Source organism: Sminthopsis crassicaudata, chromosome 6 (genome assembly GCF_048593235.1).
Source record: "Sminthopsis crassicaudata isolate SCR6 chromosome 6, ASM4859323v1, whole genome shotgun sequence".
In the NCBI taxonomy this organism is placed as follows: Eukaryota; Metazoa; Chordata; class Mammalia; order Dasyuromorphia; family Dasyuridae; genus Sminthopsis; species Sminthopsis crassicaudata.
Window position 1 is genome coordinate 244,378,643 of NC_133622.1, and position 22,998 is coordinate 244,401,640.

Here is a 22,998-nt window from a genome sequence, read left to right on the forward strand (position 1 = left end):
TATAATAATAATGGAGCATGACTTTAGATTCATTCTTCCAATCACCCCCAACAGCAGCACCTTGAGTATCTAGAACAAGGTTAGGTCTATCTCTGGGCTCTAGGTATCCCTCTAATAATGCCCTTTTGAGCTCTCATATTAATATTTTTACCACAGTGATAGTTGCAAATGATGAGTGCTCCAATTCCATGTATCTAGTAATTAGTAAGAATCTCTGCTTCTTCTTGATGAGGTCAAGATGGGGGAGGAATCAGGATTTCACTGATTACAACCTGACTTTTGCCTAATTCCAATATTGATGGACACTAGTGTTTGGCGGTCCCGTCTTTTGAGCTTTCAAAGGTTCTAAAACAGGGAAGAATAAAGTCAAAGATGCAAAGAACAAAGGCCTGGATGTATGAGCTTCGTGATTAGTGGAGATGAGGAGGGACACGTTGGACAGGAAGAAGTACATGGGGGTTTGCAAGGAGATGTTTGTGTACACAGGCCAGATAATGGCAGATTCCCACAGAGAATCATTACATAGAGAAATCAATTCAGCATCTTTTTCAAGAAAACTCCAAAAGAGAGTCACAAAATATAGGACCTGAATGAAAAAGCAATGAAACAGCAAAATTAAGGTTTGGAAATTGCTTTATAAAATATGTTATCTCACATGTTCCAAAATGTCAGTATTAGAATTAATAACTAATTTATCATGATTTTCAAAATAATTATTAGTAATTAACATTATTATTTTTATTAATATTAATAGAAACAGCTAGATGGCACAGTAAATAGAGTGCTGGAGTCAGGAAAACTTATCTTCCCATGTTCAAATTTGCTCTCAGATTTGTTCTCACTATCTTTGTGAACCTGGGCCTGTCATTTTATCTTGTTTATCTCAGTTTCCTCACCTTTAAAACGAGCTGCAAAAGGAAATGGAAAAACTATGCCAATGTCTTTGTCAAGAAAATCCCAAATGGGGTCATCAAGAGTCAGACATGATTGCAACAACTGAACAACAACAATAACGATAATATTAATATGGTAAAAATAATGATCATTACTTTGAAATCTAGAATTACAATGGCAGAAAATAAAAATGCTCTGGGAAATAAGATTCTACACAAAAGTAAGACAGTTAAAACTCATAGTCTGAAGGATTTCAAGAGATCATAGTCATCACTGATTCCAGCCTCTCTGTTAATAAAAAGTTTAAAATTTTATCCATGTTGCTCTCTTGGGTATTAGAGTCTTAAAAAACCTCCCAATGTTGACAGCAACCTAATCAATCAGTCAGCCAACAATCATGGATTGAGCACCTATTATGAAATTGAAGAAACTAAGAAAGTATGAATTATGGGAAATGATGCATTGGAGCTGTATTTTTTAAAGGCTCTCTTTTTGGCAGCTATTGGGTCTCTTAGCCTCTACCTTCACAGGTTCTCAGAGGCTGCCTTTTTGCTCATGGCTTTTTTCAGAACATTTTTGACATCCTTATTCCTTAAGGTATAAATGATAGGGTTGAGGAGGGGAGTAACGAAGGTGTAGACTAAGGCAATATGCCTATCTTCATCTGCAGGAGTGCTTGATGGGGGTCGAAAGTAGACCAAACTGCCACAGCCATATTGTAGCAGGACCACAGTGAGATGGGAAGAGCAGGTGGAGAAGGCTCGCTGGCGCCCCTCAACTGAAGGAATATGCAAGATGGTGATGGCAATGAAGACATAGGAAATGCAAATAAGCAGGAAGGGGATGGTCAGATTAAGGATGCTTATCACATAAAGGACAGCCTGTGGCACACGAGTGTCAGCACAAGCTAGCCGTAGGACAGGTGGTATATCACAGAAAAAATGGTTGATCTCCAGGAAGCGTCCACAGAAGGGCAGGGAGAAGACCAATGATGTGAGTGGCAGTGAAAGAAAAAGAGCCAGACTCAGGGGTCCAGCCACCATTTGGGTACACAGCTGTGGGGTCATGATGAGAGTGTATTGTAGGGGATAGCAGATGGCCACATAGCGGTCATATGCCATGACAGCCAATAGGAAACAGTCAGTGCTGCCAAAGGTGGCAAAAAAGAACATCTGAGTTGCACAACGAGTCAATGAGATGGGCTTTCTTTCTCCCATGATGTTGGAGAGCATCAGTGGTACCAAAGTAGTGGTATAACAGATCTCCAGGAAGGACAGGTTGGACAGGAAGAAGTACATGGGAGTTTGCAGGGAGATGTTTGTGTACACAGCCCAGATAATGGCAGCATTCCCACAGAGAATCATTACATAGAGAAAAAGGAAGAAGCAGAAGAGCAGGACCTGAATCGTGGGGGAAGAGGTGAACACCCTGAATACAAACTCAGTGGGGCCAGACTGGTTGAGATGAATAATAGCAGGAGAAGACATGTCACCTATCAAAGAAAAATAGAAAATCAAACCCCATTACTGGATTTCCTTGAAAATATCAGCAAGTTTCCATTTTGTTTCTACAATCATAGACTGGTAGAGTTTTGGACTTCCAACATTTATTTATTTATTTATCTATCTATTTATTTATTTATTTTATTTTATTTTATTTTTTTCTTGAGGCTGGGGTTAAGTGACTTGCCTAGGGTCACACAGCTAGGAAGTGTTAAGTGTCTGAGACCAGATTTGAACTGGGGTCCTCCTGAATTCAGGGCTGGTGTGCTATCCACTGCTCCACCTAGCTGTCCCTCCAACATTTATTAAAATCCTTTGACAGAAATAATTTCACCCCTTTGGTTCTTAATTCATTTGTTCATGGAGGGAATGACCTCTATTGTGCCGTCTTTCTCTTACAGCCTAATAATATATATCATCAGTACAAAAATCTCTATGCTTCCTCTCACAATCCTGAACTTGAAAGGGCAAGTCGAGTGTTGAGAGGCCAATTGATTAGCATTATAGGGGTAATCCTGAGTGGTTGTGACTTTTAACATCATTGCACATAAACTCCATTGCTCAAAAGTTCCCATTCTGATGAGATCTTTTCCATAATTCTTAACCAGTAGAAATTAATTAGTTTTTATAGAATTTTTGTACTGAGATGATTTAGAAAAGGTAGAAATTAGAAAAAAGAACCCTTTTGAAATCAAAAGGTACATTGACCTTTCTGTGTAATGGATTCCTTGAAGAGCATAGCTTCAAACTTAAAGTGGTATGGATGAAATATTCCTCTTCAACCCAGAAGATTACCCAACCTCATTTATTTTCTTTTACACAGAGACATATGCATGCACGCACACACAAACATGCACAAGAAAAGCCTCTATGGGAATTGACTCGCACTTCATTAACAAAGGTACCATCAAATAGACACTATAATTTATCAAGTGGTACCTTCTGGGCCTAAACATCTTTTTCTTTACTGGCATAACCCACCAAGAGTAATTCTGTAAGTAATATATTCAATGGACATTGAGCAAGCTTCTTAGCTCAGTTGGGCCAGCGTCTTTTAAGGTGACATCTATTGACTGTTGGACCTATACAGTCCTGGCATGGGTCCTTTTAGTTTATTATTGCTGCTGCCAGCTACAGTAGTCTCTGCTGCTGTCACTAGTAGCTCATGGTACTGGAGATTTTTTTGTGTATTTTTTTGTGTTTTTATATTTACTTGACTTATTCTATCTCCAGATTAACATTCACCTAAGAAAAAGAAATAAGAAAGTATAGAAAATGTACCATATCTATGGTATCACAAAAAGATCAGTTGAAATATTCTAAGGAAGAAAATATGTAAATGAATAATACCCAGGTGCACACTATTCCCTTTTGCAGAGGAAAAGACAGTGAGAAAGAACCTTTAGTGTTTCGTTGTACACCATCTCACCAGGAAATTTTGGTGGCAGAAAATATAGTTCTCTTGACTATAAGATGAATAGAGTAAAATTCTTCTCATAGGGATAGAAGAGTGAAGAGAAAGGAGAAGCAAAAGTAGAAGAAAGAAAGAGGAGAAGAAAACTGGGAGGGAGGAAGAATAGTTATTATTATATTCCCTTGAGATCCCTGTTCCAACTGCCCTCAACCTGGAAGTCTGGGTTTCTAGCGAAAGGCAGAGCTCTTCTCTTTTTAAAGCTCTCGGAGTAACCTTGGAGGGTTGGGGATTCTAGTAAGCTTGTTCATGAGCCACCATGTACTATGTTCTACATTGGTAACCAGCCTATTGACATTGATTGGATTTCACAAAAGGGTGTTAACTGGGAAGGTAGAGGAACCAATGTAGTTCTAATAGGGGGGACATTCTTCCCTTGCAAACATACAGAGACTGAGGAGAGTCTAAATTTAGTACTAATTATAATAATAATGATATCAATAATAAAGCTAGTGCCTCAAGATTTGCCATGCACTTAATAAATATTATGTCCTTTTGCTCTCACAAATCCCCATTTTACAGGTGAAAAAAAATGGGGTAGGGAGATATTCAGTGACTTGCCTAGGATCACAGTTAATGTGTCTTGGGCCATGTCTTCTTGCCTTCAGTTTTAAGTCTCTACGTAGTGAGTGCCCCACTAAGCTTTGATACATAGGTAGACAGTACCCGTGGAAAAAGATGAGCATCTCGGGGAGCTCTCAGCTCCTGGACCCCAGACTCCTTGTGTACAATGACGATCCTTCCAGTTCTTAAAGACAGCTGTCACATTTTACCAAAGTCATTTATTACCAGAACATGATTAAGAAGCCAAAGATCTGAGTCTTGAACCTTTTTCTACTTCTTACCAGTTATTTTATATTGGACAAGTCACCTTTCCTTCCCAGTTCTCTCAGTTATCTAAATGAAATTAAGAGGTTGGAATAGATTGCATGCACAGTCCTTTTTAGTTTTGATCCCTGTGATCTTGCAAGAGCATCAATCTCCATAATGAATATTGATGCAAAAATCTTAAATAAAATAGGAGCAATGAGTGTACAGAAAGTCATCCCCAGGATTTAACTATAACCAAGGAGGATTTAACCAGGAATGCAGGTATAAATTATTTTTAACCTAAGAAGAATAGATAACCACATGTAGATCTTTACTCAATGGTGAGACCTCATCCTTTAAGACATATAGACCTGACTTGGCTATTATGGAGGGCATAGTCATCCCCCCATCATCAAGACTTCCAAAGTAGTTGCTATCAGCTACTCTTCCTCTCCCTCCCCATATCCAATTATTTGCCATGTTTCCTCATTTCTAACTTTATGGCATCTATCGCTATGCCCATTTTCTTCCTCTGACACTTCTACCTCCTTGTATGGGCCTCTATTTCCATATGTCCTGGCTACTACAGTAGGTTGCTAGTTGGTGTTCCTGCTTCAAGTCTAACTTAATTCCATCCCACCCTCCACTCAGCTGCCAAAGTGATCATCCTTAAATTTAGTTCCAACCATGTCAGCCCTTCCCCTACCCCCTGCACTCATTGATATCCAATGGTTTCCAATTGTCTCCATAATTCAATATAAAATCTGTTTTTTTAAAAAACCATTGCTTTATTACATTTCTAATATTTATGTATATTATACTGTCCCACATAATATGTGATGTAGTGACATTGTCCTCCTTGCTGTTTCCCTTAGAAGATACACCATCTTCCCACTTCCAGCACTTTTTTTTCTGGCTATCGCCCAGACTTGGAATTCTCTCCCTCTTCTCACCAATCATCCTGATTTCTCTGGATTTCATCATCTTGAATAACACTGTAGAACTGAGTATGGAGCTTGGGTCCTCCTAGCACACATGCTAAATAATTCATATGAAATGAAGCATATATTTTCACACATATAATACATGTATATTTTGGTTTGACTAAACTAAGTTATTTTGGGAAGAACTCTATTGTGGCATGAGGAAAGTCATTGAGAAATGACAGTGATATGTATAAAAAAGGAAGAATATGAACAAAATTCTTCTGAAAGACAAGTAGGATCCCTTAGATGTAGTGCAGGAGATGTGAAAGGGAAACTATTTCATTCCATTAATTATACAGAAAACTAGTGATAGTCTTAGGTTTTTTTATACTACAATCCAACAGTCTGTCCTCTTTTGATTGAGATTCTAGGAATCCTGGTTTAAAATCCCTTCTTTTCCTAACTAATTATGTGATTTTGGTCAAATCACTTTCCTCTCTGAGCCCAAGTATTTCTGTCTAGAAATGAGGGATGTAAGCTTCATTTTCCTTAAAGTCTCTTCTGAAACCCTTTAATTCCCTGACTCATATCCCACTGATTCTTCCTGATGATAAAGCATCAAGTTTGTCCAAATTTATGGTGTCTGGCATGCAGGAAGAGCTTCTGCTGCAATGAACTGCTCTAAAGGAAGCTTCAGGGTTACAAAATTTCCCTGAGTGTATAAATGGTGGAAGAACTGTGGAGACTATGGGATAATTCCCCTCCATAGTTAGAGCTCATCAATTTTGCACTTAATGAGGGTTAGGAAGACATGTTAGACAATGAAGAAGTAACCAGGAACTGGTCAAAGACCCCAAGGAAGGCCCTTTTTGCATTGGACAGCTCTTCTATGGAGGATTCATGGCAGCATGTGGGCACAAGTGGCCCAGGATGAAAAGACATGCCTGTTATTGCATTAGAACATATAGAGGGGAATTTCTTCCTCAGCATGATGACAGACCAAAACACTCTGGTTCTGGAGTTAGAAGAGAAGAGTTCATGTATGATTTTGTATGACTTTTCTCATTTGTAAAGGAAGGTTTTGGACTATTTGACTTCTGAAGTCCTTCAGGGTTCTAAGTCTATACTTTTGTGATTTTATAAGATTAAAGATCCTTGAATTGTCTTCTGGACATGGACTGGAGACTCTTGTTTTAGACTCTAAGGAAAAAACAAATTTTTAACAACCTAATGAGTTACAAGAACCCTGAGTCCTGTCCTGAAGGTATCAGCTTCCTCATTAGTCAAGTTAGGCTTGACTATTCAGTTTGCAAGCTTTTTCCAGACAGCTGGATTAAATGTTTACTGGTGCCCTGAGTCTGTACAAGATTATTAAAAGTTGGAACTTTTCTAGGACCTGTCCGTAGTGACCAAAGAACTGTCCACTAGACCTTTAAGAAATTGTTATCTAATGCTATTACATGCCCTGTAACATGTGTGGTCCTGCATGAGAGGCAGAGAAGGAGCAGATGCAGGTCCCTTCCTAAGGATTGTGTCATATCTCATCTGAGCTGGGAAGGACTTTAGATGATAGTGCTGAAAGGAACATTGGAACATAGAACAGAGAATGCATCAGAACTGGTCATGTCAGCAAACATTTATTGGATGTTTGCTGTGCACCAAGAACTTTATTGTGTAAAGAACAGCTCAGGCATTGAGTCCAACTTCCACATTTTATAGATGAAAAATATTAAGTTCAGAAAGGACAAGCTAAATAGCAAGTCGGTAGCCGAGCTGGGCATAGAACTAAGGGGTCCTGAATCCCAGTTAAAATGTCTCTCACTTATACCAATCACTTGGCATAAAGAACACTAATTTTTCTATTTGTTGCATTTAAATATGATTCATCAGGCTGCCCAAAGAGTCCATGAGACTTAAAATTGTTAAGAACCGCTGAGCTAAAGTATTTTTAACACCCCATCCAGCTTTAGACTCTATATTCTTATGTAGACAATAAATGAAAAGAATTTATTTTTCCTTACCAGTATCCAATGTCTCTGACTCCATAAAGCATTTAGCCAAAAACTCTGATCCAAAAACTATCTTGAACATGCAATGTTTCAGCCTCCTGTCTCTCAGAATATACACCAATTTCCTTTGACTTTTTTGTTTTGAGTTCAATAGAATGAGGACCCATGGCTTTCCAAGAGAGAGGGGTTTTCTGGAAAGGAGAGGCCTTGGCTGGTGCTTCAGTTCTATTCTTCTGTTTCAGCTGAAGGTGAGGAGAGACTTAGGTGCTCTTTATTACCCGAGAACCTTAGAGAGTTGACAACTTTGGTATGAGGAGGCTAGTCAGGGATATCATAGAGTGCTCCCAGATATAGTCTAGGGCACCCTCCAAATTAAATATGCCAATAATTAAAATTAAAAGTTCTTGTATGTCAGTTTATAATATGTCTCTAATTACTTTGGCAAGGATGTTTAGTGTTTCCTTTGAATACTCTTTCAGGGAAATGGTTTGCAAAAATATAGGAGTTTTCCCAATGGATCTCTGTACTGAATCCCAGACAAGATTAATGGGCACTCAGATGATTCTTGGGATGCAGAACCACAACTAATATCTAGGGACCTAGAGGAGGGACTCTCACTCTTCTGTCCTCCTCTCCCTTCCTCAGGGACTTCCTGAGCCCATGTTCCAGAATATCTTAGTAATGGGAAATGGTAGTAGCATGGGTTTTCCCTAGCATTGGCAAGAGGCCAGTACTGGGAATCAGGGGACTGGGCCTAAAGTCCCAGCTTGGCCATTGCACCAACTTTGTCACCTCAGGTTAAATTTCTAAGTTCTTCTGCTTGGATGAAGATGGAAAGGTCTCAGGTACAAACACTCACTTGGCCATATTCTTTTCTACTTATATTTTTAAAACATTTATTATTAGAGAGTCAAATAAGTGAAAGTTCAGATACTCTTCTGAGGGTAGTTATAGTCTGATGTCATGCCAGATTAAGCTCATTTCTTCTTTTTTCAAAGGCTGCCCCATTTTTTAGTCAAAAATTCTAACTCCCAAGTGATAATGGTAGGATCAAAGCAGGGAACATCACTGACCTGCATCCTTTCTCAGCTTCTTCATTTGTGGAATGAGACATTTAGACAAAATGAATCCTAATGTGCTTTGTAACTCTAAATCCTATGAGCTTATGAAGGTGACAGGAAGGCACAGTGACAAAAAAAAGAAACATTGGATTTAGGTACAAATCATGCTTACTATTTACTTTCTATATCCATCCTCCAATCAGCTTTCAGATTGATCTTCATAAAGTACAGGTTTGACCATGTTACAATCTGCTTCCTTTTAGTAGATGCTGGTAGCTCCCTATTATCACCAAGAGCAAATCAAAAATCTTTTTTGATATTTAAAGTTTCTTATTACCTTATCCTCTCTGCCAACCTTTCCATTAATCTGACATGTTCTTCTGTGTTAGCAGGTAGGTAGGATGTTTCATCATCATTCTTCTGCAATTATGGCTGGTCCATTACATTTACTGGAATTCTTAAACCTTTCAAAGTTGTTTTTCTTTCTATGTTCTTCTAGTTTTGCGCATTTTAATCTAAGTATTTTTATCATTATTTTATTCAAAAAGAAGCAGGCTCAGAAGTAAAATTACTTCCTCAAGGTGGTCTAGTAATTATTAATTATCAAGCTGAGTCCTCTCATAACTCTTAAAAATGGATAATTACATACAAAATTATAAAAAAAATAACAAAATAATACACAGGAATTTGATATAGCCGAATGCAAACAAAACGGCAAACCAAAGTTGGATTTCCATAGAAGTGATAAGGAAGCAGGATTTAGATAAATTAAGAAATGAATTGTATCCAATGTATAACAAGGCTCTGATTGTTGGGATGCTTTTTGTTACATCAAGCCTATGCCAAGCAAGCAAGCAACCATATATTTGACGCCTGTTATATGCCAGGTACTTTACTAGATCCTGTTATACACAAAAGATAAAGTGAAACAAGTTCTTTTTTTTCAAGAAACTTACTTTATCAAAAGAGATAAGTTGTATACATCTATATCTATATATATTTATATATATCTATATCTATATCATCTATCTATCTATCTATCTATCTATCTATCTATCTATCTATCTATCTATCTATCTATCTATATGTGTGTGTGTGGCACGGAAATGGTGAGAGGTCACCATTTAATAAAAAAGCTGGAGAGAGCTCTAGAAAAAATCAAAGTTTATTTTATATTTTCGAGAGAAGGGCCTCCCACCCTTCCAGCAGACAATGGAAGAGAGGAAGCTCCTCCAGTGGGCAGGACAGCACCTTTAATCCCTAAGGTAAAACACCCCCTCCCACCACTGACTCTCATCCTCATTGGCTGAGAGCCTTACATTCTAAATGGCAGATCTACCCATGAAATTGAACTTGACCAATAAGTACATAGTTGCCCATATTTGACTGAAATGGGGAGGAGATATCATGAGAGGGGACCGCAATTATGCCCTTGACTTGATGTTCATAGTCCTTCAGGCCTACTCAAACACGGAAGTAGATGAAGCCTCTATTTTCAGGACTGTCTTGAAAGATCTCACCTCATCTCATTCATATACAAATATATGCAAAACAATTAGGAGACAGTTTGGGTAGGGCCACAATTATAGATTTACCTGTTTTTAATTTCAATTCATTGTTCCAAATTCTGGCCTCTGAGGCTGTGCATAGATGTATAAAATGGTTGATTTATGACTAGGAGGGGCCTGAAGGCCACTGAGTATATTATTTTCAGATGAGGAAACTGAGATGTTTAGTAATTTCTCTAAAGTCACAGAAAACATCATATGACATCCTCAATTGGATCCATGGCTACCCCAAGGAATTTAGTTATAATAATAATATTAATAACCATAAATTTGCATTTGGTATCAAATTGACACCATTTTTTTCAAGGAATAAAAAAGGCTCATAATGATAAATGTCACTGGATGCTATGTGTAACCAAAAGTGGTTTGCTTTTGGATGGAGCTTATGAAACAACTTAGATCCAAAATGGAACTAAAAGTTCTTCTTATGTGCAGAATTTATGTAGCATCAGTCACTCATATATCTGCCAGGAAGAGTTAAGTGTCTGAATCATGCTGATTTGTTTTTATTACTTAAAACTATTACTAGCACTTATTAAAAATAATGTTCAAGACTAAGTTGTTCATGACAGAAATGAAGAAATATCAGCCTTATGCAGTCTGGACTCATTGATTAGTACAAATTACATAAGGAACTGGGAGAAATTATGTAACGTATCCTTTCAGTTGTACTGCAAAACTTAAGAATCTACTGAACTTAAATACCTGATCAAGTGGCCAGAAATTTGTCATCTTTGATGAACTGTTAAGGTAACAAATGCTTGTACTACAAACATAGAGTTTCATCTACTTTTGAGAAATCCACAATTCAACTGTGTTATATAGGGGATAATTTTTGACCAACTCATGCCTACAATTTCCTGGATTTTTGCATTCACATTTAGAAGAGTTTTTTTTTTTTTTTTAATATAGTCACCATGCCAAATATTAATGATTTCCCAACTATATTGAATGAAAACTTTACCAGATATGGAGATCTAGTGGATGAAATATGATTCACATGAGTAAATCAATTCATAACATTCCCATAATCTTTCTGCTACTGGAGCTTTCTTGGAGATATTTTCAATGAGCCAAAAAAAAAGAAATGATTTTATTACAATATATTTTTATTAGTTACAATCTCTCCCCCTTTCATTGTATCTACTTGTGCAATAGTTTAAAAAGTGCTTAATGTATAAGAATAGCAGGAGAGTGATATTCAATTGAATTCTATTGAAAAATATGAGAATAAGAACAATTGAGTACATGTACATTTCATGTACATGTACAACAATTCATGTACATTTTAGCAATTACATGTACCATTGGGTGGGGCAGAGCCAAGATAACAGAGAAAAGCTAGGGATTTGCCTCATATTTCCCCAGTTCTCCTCTAAGCAACTTAAAAATAATGTTTTAAAATGAATTCTGGAATGATACAATCAGCAAAATGACAAGGTAAAACAATTTATTTTTTTTTTAGCACAAGACAAGTTAGAAGGTCAGTCAAGAAAGGTCTGTCATACTAGGGAGAGAATGAAGCTCAGTCCAGAGTAGGCAATTCCCTAGAAAACCAGTAGTTAGCTGTACATCAGCAAACAGGCACAAGACCTTTGGGACAACAGAATCAGTAGCAATTACTTCTGGAGCCCTCAGTTCACAGACAGTAAGGCGGTAGACAATTGGTCAGAAAAAGATTATAGAGTTCCTTTGCTGCCAGTGGATGCAGGACTTTGTTGCATTGTCCACATAGAGATAAGGATGAAATCCTGGGGTACAGTCAAGGAACAGGGAGGAGCACTAGCACAACTGATGTTGTGATCACAAGAGAGTTGGGATGTTGGTCCCAGTGGCAAGGAGGAAAAGAGTTCTGGGGTTACTCATGTACCAGAGTATAGGCCAAGAAAGATTTAAACTCACATCTCCTAGATTATACCACATTGTAAGAACTAAAAGTTTAAAGGCTTTCAGAAATATCATGAAGTTACAATTAGGATCATATAAGATTTAGCAGCTTTTACACTAAAGGATTAAAGGCCTTGGAATATGAAATTTCAGAGGAAAAGGAAGCTAGGTTTACAACCAAGAATTACTGAGGAAAAGACCAGAACTAATTAGAAAATTCAAGAGAAGCGTAAAAAGATAAATAGGAAAAGAATGTCAAAGGAATTAGATAATACTAAACTGTTTACATTCTTACATGGAAAACTACTGGTAACTCCTAAGAACTTTATCATTATTAGGAGAGTTAGAAGTATACATAATTGGAAGGCATGGATGTGAGTTGAATAAAATGGAATGCTATGTATAAAGGGTAAGGAAGAGGAATGCCCTGGGGGAAAGAGAAGAATGGGATAAATAATTTTATGTAAAAAATAGAAGAGCTATTACAGTGGAGGGAAAGATGAAGGAATTCGGTTAGGAATGCTTGAACCTTCCTTTCATTGGAATTGGCTCAAAGAGGAAATAATATAAAATTCAACTGGGTGTAGAAATCTGTCTTACTCTTCAGGAAGTTAGGAAAATAGGAATTAGATAAGGGAATTGGGAGGAGCTGATAAAAAGCTGATAAGGAGTTAGTGAATGAAAAGTCATTCATCTGAGTTCCCCAAAGAATAAAGAAGAGAGATAAAATTAGAAGTCTAATTTTCAGAGAACAGAGGCAGCATTTTTTCTATTATTCCATGATGCCTCTCTAAAGGTCCTTACAGGGAAGTGGGATATATCTGGTTAACAGTGGATATAATATACATATAATCCTATGATTATATAGATCATAATATACTGTACTAATATATTAATATAATATATAACTATAATGTATATTATAATCCTACAACTTTGGCTTTTACATTACAAGGATACTTACCACAGTGTAAATGTGAACTATGTGTATAGTACAGCCAACCTCATTTTACATCTATATATCTATATCCAATCAACAATTTAAATGAAAAAAAAATTCAGAGGAATGCTTTCTACTTTTGATGACTAAGCTTGGTCCTGTAGAAGAGATGAGAAATAGCTTTTCCTTCCTTGCATTGTAGAGATCCCCGCTTCACTGGGAACCAGGTGACATTATTGTCATAGTGGGAAAGCTTAAGTATAGGGCTGCTAGAGTTTACCAGGACATTAATTATCACACTTTATTGTTAGTAATAAAGTCATAATTGACTTTCTCCACTCAGACACTCTTTAAGAAGAGATGATTACAGTTTCTTTCCCCAGAGGAAAATCTTGAAATGGTAAATATTTATATCTTGATCTCCAAGATTAAATATAAAACCCTCTGCTTGAGCAGTAATGAACTGAACCAGCTACACCCAGCAAAAGAACTCTAGTAGATGACTATGAACCACTACATAGAATTCCCAATCCCTCTAATTTTGTCTGCCTATATTTTGGATTTCCTTCACAAGCTAATTGTACACTATTTCAAAGTCTGATTTTTTTTTTGTACAGCAAAACAACTGTTTGGACATGAATACATATATGGCATTTAATTTATACTTTAACATATTTAACATGTATTGGTCAACCTGCCATTTGGGGGCAGGGGGGGGAAGAATGAGGGGAAAATTACAACAAAAGGTTTGGCAATTGTTGATGTTGTAAAATTACTCATGCATATATATGGTAAATAAAAACTATTAAAATTAAAAAAAAAAAAAAACATACGTGCACCAAGTGGTGTAGCATCTAAATTCCTAAAGAAGAACTTAAAAGAGTTACAAAAAGAAATAGACAGCAAACCTGTAATAGTGGGAGATCTCAACCTTGCTCTCTTAGAACTAGATAAATCAATCCACAAAATAAATAAGAAAGAAGTTAAAGAGGTAAGTAGAATATAAGAAAAACTAGATATGAAAGATCTTTAGAGAAAACTGAATGGAGACAAAAAGGAGTACACTTTCTTCTCAGCAGTTTTTGGAACCTATATAAAAACTAACCATATATTGGGACATAAAGACCTTAAAATCAAATGCAGAAAGGCAGAATAGTAAATATATTTTTTTTCAGATCATGATGAAAATAAAAAAATTCGCTACTAACTATTTTAAGGAAAAGTCTATTTATTCCTATATTTTCTAATGTTTTTAATGGGAATGGCTGTTGGATTTTATCAAATGCTTTTCTGCATCTATTGAGATAATCATTTAGTTTTTTTAATTTGGTTATTGATATAGTCAATTATGTTACTAGTTTTCCTAATATTGAACCAGCCCTACATTCCTGGTAAATCCTACTTGGTCTTGGTGTATTATCTTGGGGATGATTATCTGTAATCTCTTTGCTAATATTTTGTTTAAGATTTTTGCATCAATATTCATTAGGAATATCTATACTTTTCTTTCTCTGTTTTTGTCCTACCTGGTTTAGGTATCAGTACCATGTCTGTATCATAAAAGGAGTTTGGTAGGAGTCTTTCATTCCCCATTTTTTTTTCAAATAGTTTATATAGTATTGGAATTAATTATTCTTTAAATATTTGGTAGAGGGGGGGGGGGGCAGCTAGGTGGTGCAGTGGATAGAGCACCAGCCTTGAATTCAGGAGGATCCGAGTCCAAATCTGGTCTCAGACACTTAAAACTTCCTAGCTGTGTGACCCTGGGCAAGTCACTTAACCCCAGCCTCAGGGGGGGGGAAATGTTTGGTAGAATTCACATGTTAAATCCATTTGGTCCTGGGGTTTTTTTCTTAAGGAGTTGATTAATAGCTTGTTCTATTTCTTTTTTTATAAAATGGGACTATTTAAGTAATTTATTTCCTGTTCTGTTAATCTGGGAAATCTACAATTTCATAGATATTCCTCCATTTCACTTAGGCTGTCAAATTTATTAGCATAAAGTTGGGCAAAGTAACTCTTGATTATTGCTCTAGTTTCCTCATGGAAACTAGGTGGATAGTTCTCCCTTTACATTTTTGTTCTAACAATTTAATTTTCCTCTTCCCTTTTTCTTATCAAATTAACTAAACATTTATCTATTTTATTGTTTTTTTTCATAAAACCAGTTTTTAGTTTTATTTATTAATTTAATAGTTTTGTTTTTTTTTTTTTAGTTTTAATTTTATTGATCTCTCCTTTTATTTTTAGAATTTCAAGTTTGGTATCTGATTGGGAGTTTTTAATTTGTTATTTTTTTAGCTTTTTTAGTTGCAAGCCCAATTTATTGATCTTCTCTTTCTCAATTTTATGCAAGTAAGCATCTAGAGATATACAATTTCCCCTACTACCACTTTGGCTGCATCCCACAAATTTTGGAATGTTGTCTTTCTCTTGGATGAAATTATTGATTGTGTCTATGATGTGCTATTTCACCCATTCATTCTTTAGGATAAGATTATTTAGTTTCCAATTTCTTTTTGGTCTATTTTTTTTCCTGGCAATTTATTGAATGTAATTTTTGTTTTTTGCATCATGATCTGAAAAAATATATATTTACTATTCTACCTTTCTGCATTTGATTTTAAGGTCTTTATGTCCCAATATATGGTTAGTTTTTATATAGGTTCCATAAACTGCCGAGAAGAAAGTGTACTCCTTTTTGTCTCCATTCAGTTTTCTCTAAAAATCTATCATATCTAGTTTTTTCTTATATTCTACTTACCTCTTTGTAGCGTGCTCTCCTGGCAGTTACAATTACTAGTCTGTCCTAGACCCACCAGAGTACCTTTGACCACTGTCCTTTGCAGTGTGAGCTCTACCTGGCTCGCCTCCTCTGAGGCCTTCTAAGGTCTCTGGCCACAATCTCTTGAATCTATAGCTTAGTAACCGGTAGCGCACTCAAGAACAACCACATGTAATCTTAAAAGCCTTTATTATACCTACTCACATAATGCCCTAACTGATGCCCTGACTTGTTGGTTCCCTGGTGAACACCTGGTCAGAAGACCCATGTGTTCACTACCAAAATCCTTACCTCTTTCGGCTACCCATCTTGGCTTGGCCACCCAGGCTAGGGAGCCAGAGTGAAGAGCACGAGGTTAAAGAGAGCGGTTGCTGCCTGCAGTGGGCTTATATAGGGCCTGTGAGGTCACACACACAGCCAATCAGCGAGAGAGTCACCCATTACGAAACTATCTCAATATGGCCAGGATCCCGCCCAAGGGCAGTCCTAATATCCACAGAAATTATTTCTGGGCCTCAATCCCGATGCACTGTGTCCGCCCATTTAAAGGGCCCTTACAATTCCCTTTCTCTTGTTTTGCGGGAACCGCACATCTCACCAAGCTAAACTTTTAGCACCAGCTATAGTTCACTTGATCCATGAGATGAAAGAGTGTTATGCCCAAGGAGGTACAAAGCAGCAGATCAGTAAACAGAAGTATGACAATGAGAACCAGGCTCAACAGTGGCCCAAATGTTCAACCCATTCATCAAAGTCATACTCGAGATAATAGGCCAAAGAGATTGGATGCCAATGAGGTAGGATGTCAACACTGAGGTGGGAAGTCAACAAGGTAAAACATCACAATTCTAGTTAACAAATATCAGTAGGTAGGTTGTCACAATTCTAGTTACATTTATCACAGTTCTAGACCAATTCTAGTTTCTTACAATTTTCTGTTGCACTTGTCACAATCCTAGAACAATTCTAGCTTATCACAATTCTCAATTGCACTTGTCACAATCCTAGAACAATTCTAGTTTATCACAATTCTCAATTGCACTTTTCACAATTCTAGAACAATTCTAGCTTATCACAATTCTCTATTGCACTTTTCACAATCCTAGAACAATTCTAGTTTATCACAATTCTCTATTGCACTTTTCACAATCCTAGAACAATTCTAGCTTATCACAATTCTCTATTGCACTTTTCACAATCCTAGAACAATTCTAGCTTATCACAATTCTCTATTGCACTTTTCACAATTCTAGAACAATTCTAGTTTCACAGGTGCACATAAGCAAAGTCATGTCCAGTAACATTGTCTCAATAACAATGGCAGGTGGGTGTGTTGGTTTTTCACCCACTAATTTAAAAGCATAGTCCTTCAATAGAAAGCATAGGGCAAAGCCTCTTCCCAGGCCACCATATGGCAAGTGGCCACGGGAGAAGCAAGCAGGCCCATTGTCCATTTACAGTCTTTATATTGTGTATCACCCAAAACAATCCATTTCAGCTGCAACACTGGAACTGTGTCTGCTGTCTCTGGTGTCATGGTCAGGAGGGACATTGCTGCCTTCAGCGTCTGAAGGGCTGCGGACATCTGGCTGGTCCCTCTGGCTGGTTGTCTGGTCCTTCTCTTGGATCCCCAGGTTACAAATGTCTCTCGTGGGGATGAACTCTGCTGCTGGATCTGCACCTAGGAAGGAATGTCCCCGGGGCCCAACTTGGGCCTTTCCAAATGCCATCCAGGCCTTTCCACATCACAGTGGAAACAAAGTTGTTGTCAGAAAGATCAAAAGTCAGACAAAAGTCAGTCAGTCTGTCACTTAGCTGCACTTTCTGTGTATGCCCAAAGTGCATTGCTAAGGTAAAAGGCAAAGAATTTAAAAATGTAAAACCAAAATAATTTAAAAGTGTAAAACCAAAATAGATTAAAAATATAAAACCAAAATAACTTTAAAATGTAAAATCAAAATACTTTGAAGATGTAAAATCAAAAATGTTTTAAAATGTAAAATCAAAATTTAAAAATTGTAAGCAATCACATATCCCAAAATTCCCTTCTCTTGTTTAGAAGAGAAGATCTTGGGGATAGTCTGTGCAGTAATGACTTTACTAGAACACTCGGCTAATCCCTGAATTCTTTTGCCTAAAAATCAAAGTTTGAGTTTCTGATACCGAATTGTACTTCAGGAGTGTGAATCAATAAATCTGATATTTTCCTCCTGGGTCAAAGATCACACACTGTCTATTTATTCTAGTGATTAAAACAGCAATTTTCCAACCCATTCTAGACATAGACACTGTTTTATAAGTACCCGTGGGGGGTTGGGAAATCAAGCTCACCTGTGGAAGTGGAAAATCCACGAGGTAAGAAAAGAGGAGTTCCAACTCTCCAAAGACGATCCTAGCAGTTTTACAAGGATAAAACTCCACTCTCTCTAACTGCAAGGTCTTGTCCCTGTAAGGTTTCTTAGAAATTAACTGAACTGTATTTTTAAAACTTTTCTGATTATACTCAATACCCCACAATTCCTTTTTGCCTTGGGGCATAAAGCCTACTCCAGTCCTTTGAAATGAAGACACCGGAGTTTTGAATGGATTAATGGGCAGTGCTGATAGCATTATCGCCCTTCCTTTTCCTCCTCCCCCTTCTCCCTTGGCCCAAGAAGGTGAGGCTGAGGGAAGAAGAATTGGAAAATTCCCCAAAGGCTGATTTAAAATCAAACCTGAGCTTTGCACATAAAAAGAACTAAACTTCTTCTCAATGAAAGAGTAATCAATAAATTCCTTAAAACAACAATGCACAAGGTAAACCAACAAAACGCTAAGAAGAATTTCTACAACTGAAGTCCATGTGATTCGTTTATTTCCTTCCTTAGTTTCAGCCACTGGTTTGAACTCTTCCTGTTCTATCTGTAGTAACCTAGCTTTTTCTTCTTTCTCTATCTCCATCTGTAGTTTAACCTGCAATTCCAGCAACTCTTGCTGTGGCATTTTATACTCTCTACTGTCATACAATCGCATTAGCTCTAGGTTGCTCCCTCTCCCAGCTCTATTTACTGGGTGTGGGGATAGCCTTTGTGGAGCTTGATTACAAGCTTCCTGCTGTTCTTCAGTGGTGATCTTTGTTAAAAGATCTTCCATCTGGCTCTTTAACCTCTTTATATAATAAGCATTATGTTCAGCTGTGTCCTTGAGCCTGATCCCAGAGTTACCTGGGTCCATATTGCTTCTCTGTCTTCCCTCTTAAGTGGCGTTTCTACCGGATCTTTCAGAATCTTAATTCTGAATATTAAATATTTTCAAAACCTGATAATTCCTGATGCGTCCACCACGTTGGGCGCCATTTGTAGCGTGCTCTCCTGGCAGTTACAATTACTAGTCTGTCCTAGACCCACCAGAGTACCTTTGACCACTGTCCTTTGCAGTGTGAGCTCTACCTGGCTCGCCTCCTCTGAGGCCTTCTAAGGTCTCTGGCCACAATCTCTTGAATCTATAGCTTAGTAACCGGTAGCGCACTCAAGAACAACCACATGTAATCTTAAAAGCCTTTATTATACCTACTCACATAATGCCCTAACTGATGCCCTGACTTGTTGGTTCCCTGGTGAACACCTGGTCAGAAGACCCATGTGTTCACTACCAAAATCCTTACCTCTTTCGGCTACCCATCTTGGCTTGGCCACCCAGGCTAGGGAGCCAGAGTGAAGAGCACGAGGTTAAAGAGAGCGGTTGCTGCCTGCAGTGGGCTTATATAGGGCCTGTGAGGTCACACACACAGCCAATCAGCGAGAGAGTCACCCATTACGAAACTATCTCAATATGGCCAGGATCCCGCCCAAGGGCAGTCCTAATATCCACAGAAATTATTTCTGGGCCTCAATCCCGATGCACTGTGTCCGCCCATTTAAAGGGCCCTTACACCTCTTTAACTTCTTTCTTATTTATTTTGTGGATTGATTTATCTAGTTTTAAGAGAGCAAGGTTGAGATATCCCACTATTATAGGTTTGCTGTCTATTTCTTTTTGAAACTCTCTTAAGTTCTCCTTTAGGAATTTAGATGCTACACCACTTGGTACACATATGTTTTGTTTTTTTTTTTAATTTTAATAGTTTTTATTTACCAGATATATGCATGAGTAATTTTACAACATCGACAATTGCCAAACCTTTTGTGGTAATTCCCCCCCCCCTTCTTTTCTGCCCAAAATGGCAGGTTGACCAATACCTGTTAAATATGTTAAAATATAAATTAAATACAATATATGTATACATGTCCAAACAGTTGTTTTGCTGTACAAAAAAAATCAGACTTTGAAATAGTGTACAATTAGCCTGTGAAGGAAATCCAAAATATAGGCAGACAAAATTAGAGGGATTTGGAATTCTATGTAGTGGTTCATAATAATCTATTAGAGTTCTTTTGCTGGGTATAGCTGATTCAGTTCATTACTGTTCTATTAGAACTGATGTGGTTCATCTCATTGTTGAAAATGGCCACATCCATCAGAATTGATCATCATATAATATTGTTGTTGAAATATATAATGATTTCCTGGTCCTACTCATTTCACTCAGCATCAGTTCATGTAAGTCTCTCCAGGCCTTTTTAAAATAACCCTGTTGGTCATTTCTTACAGAACAATAATATTCTATAATATTCATATACCACAATTTATTCAGCCAATCTCCAATTGATGAGTATCCATGTAGTTTCCAGTTTCTGGCCACCACAAAGAAGACTGCCACAAACATTCTTGGTGCATATATGTTTAATATTGATATTGCTTCAATATCTATGCTACCCTTTAGCAAGATATAGTGCCTTTCCTTATCTCTTTTAATTAGATCAATTTTTGCTTTTGCTTGATCTGAGACTTTTGCTTTTGCTTGCTTTTTTTTTTTTTTTTTTTTTTTTTTTTTTTTTTTTTTTAGTTCACCTGAAACATAATAAATTCTACTCCAGCCTTTTACCTTTACTTTGTGAGTATCACTCTGCTTCAAATATGTTTCTCCTAAACAACATATTGTAGGATTCTGGCTTTTAATCCAGTCTGTTATCCTCTTATGTTTTATGAGAGAGTTCACCCCATTTACATTTACAGTTAAAACTTCTAATTCTGTATTTCCTGCCATCTTATTAACCCCAAATTATACTTTTCTTTTTCCTTTTCTCCTTTCCCTCCTCCCCAATATTTTACTTATGAATGCTAGTTGCCTCAAGCAGTCCTCCCTCTTTAGAGACCCTTCCTCTTTCTTATATCTTTCCCCTGCTATTTCTCTTTTCCCTTCTATTTAGCCTACTCCTTCCCTTCTCCCCTTTCTCCTCCTACTTTTCTATAAGATGGGAGATGTTTGTCAATGAAACCAAATGTATCTAATATTCTTTCTTTGGGCCTGATGATGAGAGTAAGATTCACATAGTATTCATCACCCTCCTTTCTTTCTCTCAATTAAAATATGTTTTCTTTGCCTTTTCCCGAGATCTAATTTCCTTCATTTTACCTCCACTTTCCCTGTATTTTTCCTGTTACAATCCGCTTTCCACCTCTAGTTTCTTTTTTATATTATAATAATAAAATTAGATTATATGTGTATTCTCAATGTATACCCATAACAGAAATACAGTTCTCAAGAGTTTTTTTTTTTTTTTTTTTTTTTTTTTTACCTTTTTGTGTTCTATATTTGGAGATCAGATTTTTTTGTTTAGCTCTGGTCTTTTCATCAAAAATACATGGTATTCACCAGTTTCACTGAATGTCTATCTTCTTCCTTGAAAGAAAAAAATGCTTAGTTTAGCAGGGTAATTTATTCTTGGCTGCATTCTGTGATTGTTTGCCTTTTGGACTATTTAATTTCTGGCCCTTTGATCCTAAAAATGGAAGCTGTTTGGTCCTGAGTAATCCATATTGTGGCCCCTCAGTATTTTATATGTTTCTTTCTGGCTGCTTGTAATATTTTTTCCTTAGTCTGATAGTTCTCAAATTTAGCCATTGGTTTTAATTTTGGGGTCTTTTTCAGGAGGCATTCAGTAAATCCCTTCAATTGTCATTTTACTTTCTGTTTCTATGACATCCAGGCACTTCTCTTGATGTTCCCTGAAATATAGTGTCTAGGCTCTTTTTTTCATCATGTATTTCAGGGAGTCCAATAATTCTTAGATTGTCTCTCCTAGATCTATTTTCCAGGTCGGTTGTTTTCCGCATTAGGCATTTTACATTTTTTTTTTTTTTTTGTATTTTTTCATTTTTCTTTGGTTTTGCTTGACTGATTCTTGTTGCCTTATTAAGTCATTCATTTCCATTTTTTTTTTCTTTCTTTTTCTTTCTTTCTTTCTTTCTTTCTTTCTTTCTTTCTTTCTTTCTTTCTTTCTTTCTTTCTTTCTTTCTTTCTTTCTTTCTTTCTTTCTTTCTTTCTTTCTTTCTTTCTTTCTTTCTTTCTTTCTTTCTTTCTTTCTTTCTTTCTTTCTTTCTTTCTTTCTTTCTTTCTTTCTTTCTACTTCTTTTTGTATTTGTCCAATTGAATTTTTGAATAAGTTGTTTTGTTCTATGGAAATGTTTCCATTTCACAAATTCTGTTTTTTAAAAAGTTATTTTCTTTTTCTGTTTCACAAATTCTGTTTTTCTGGGAGTTGCTTCTCCCCCCCCCCCCCCAGTTTATCAAATCTATCTTTTAATGAGTTACATGCTTTTTCCATTTCACTATGTCTATTTTGAGTTCCCTTTTCCAAACTCTCTTGCAAGTCTTTCATTTCCTTTCCCCATTTTTCTTCTAGTTCTTTTAAGATACTTTTTAAGTTCTAGGAGCACTTTGTGTGATGGGGATCAGGTTATATCACCTTTTGGATCTTCATTTGGAGACAATCTGCCATTAGTCTCCTCAGGGTTTGAAATCTATTCTTCTCTTTCACCATAAAAGCTGTCAATTGTTAGAGTCCTCTTTACTTTTTTACTCTTTTTTTTTTTTTAAAGGTAAGTTAAGGTCTGCCTTTAGGGTGGGAGAGGTTTTCCAAGTGACCTTAGCTGCTAGGTCAGTGCTGATTCACATTTGGTGCTGGGTCTGCCACATGGAGTCAACAATGCCCTGGGGATCTGTGCTGTCTGCACTGGCATTTGTGGTCAGCTGTCTAGGCCTTGCTGTCTCTGTCCTGCTTCCA

General features: G+C 36.9%; 1 protein-coding gene across 1 annotated transcript; it reads right to left on the reverse strand.

Annotated features, from left to right (window-relative positions):
* Positions 1-1,418: 1,418 nt before the first annotated feature.
* On the reverse strand, positions 1,419-2,381 carry LOC141547814 (olfactory receptor 10Q1-like). The gene has a single exon (XM_074276396.1). The coding sequence runs from the start codon at positions 2,379-2,381 to the stop codon at positions 1,419-1,421; it is 963 nt and encodes a 320-aa protein (XP_074132497.1).
* Between the last annotated feature and the right edge of the window lie 20,617 nt (positions 2,382-22,998).

Excerpts from the sequence above, each read along its gene's own strand:
- LOC141547814 (XM_074276396.1), bottom strand. The coding sequence starts at position 2,381 with ATGTCTTCTCCTGCTATTATTCATCTCAACCAGTCTGGCCCCACTGAG.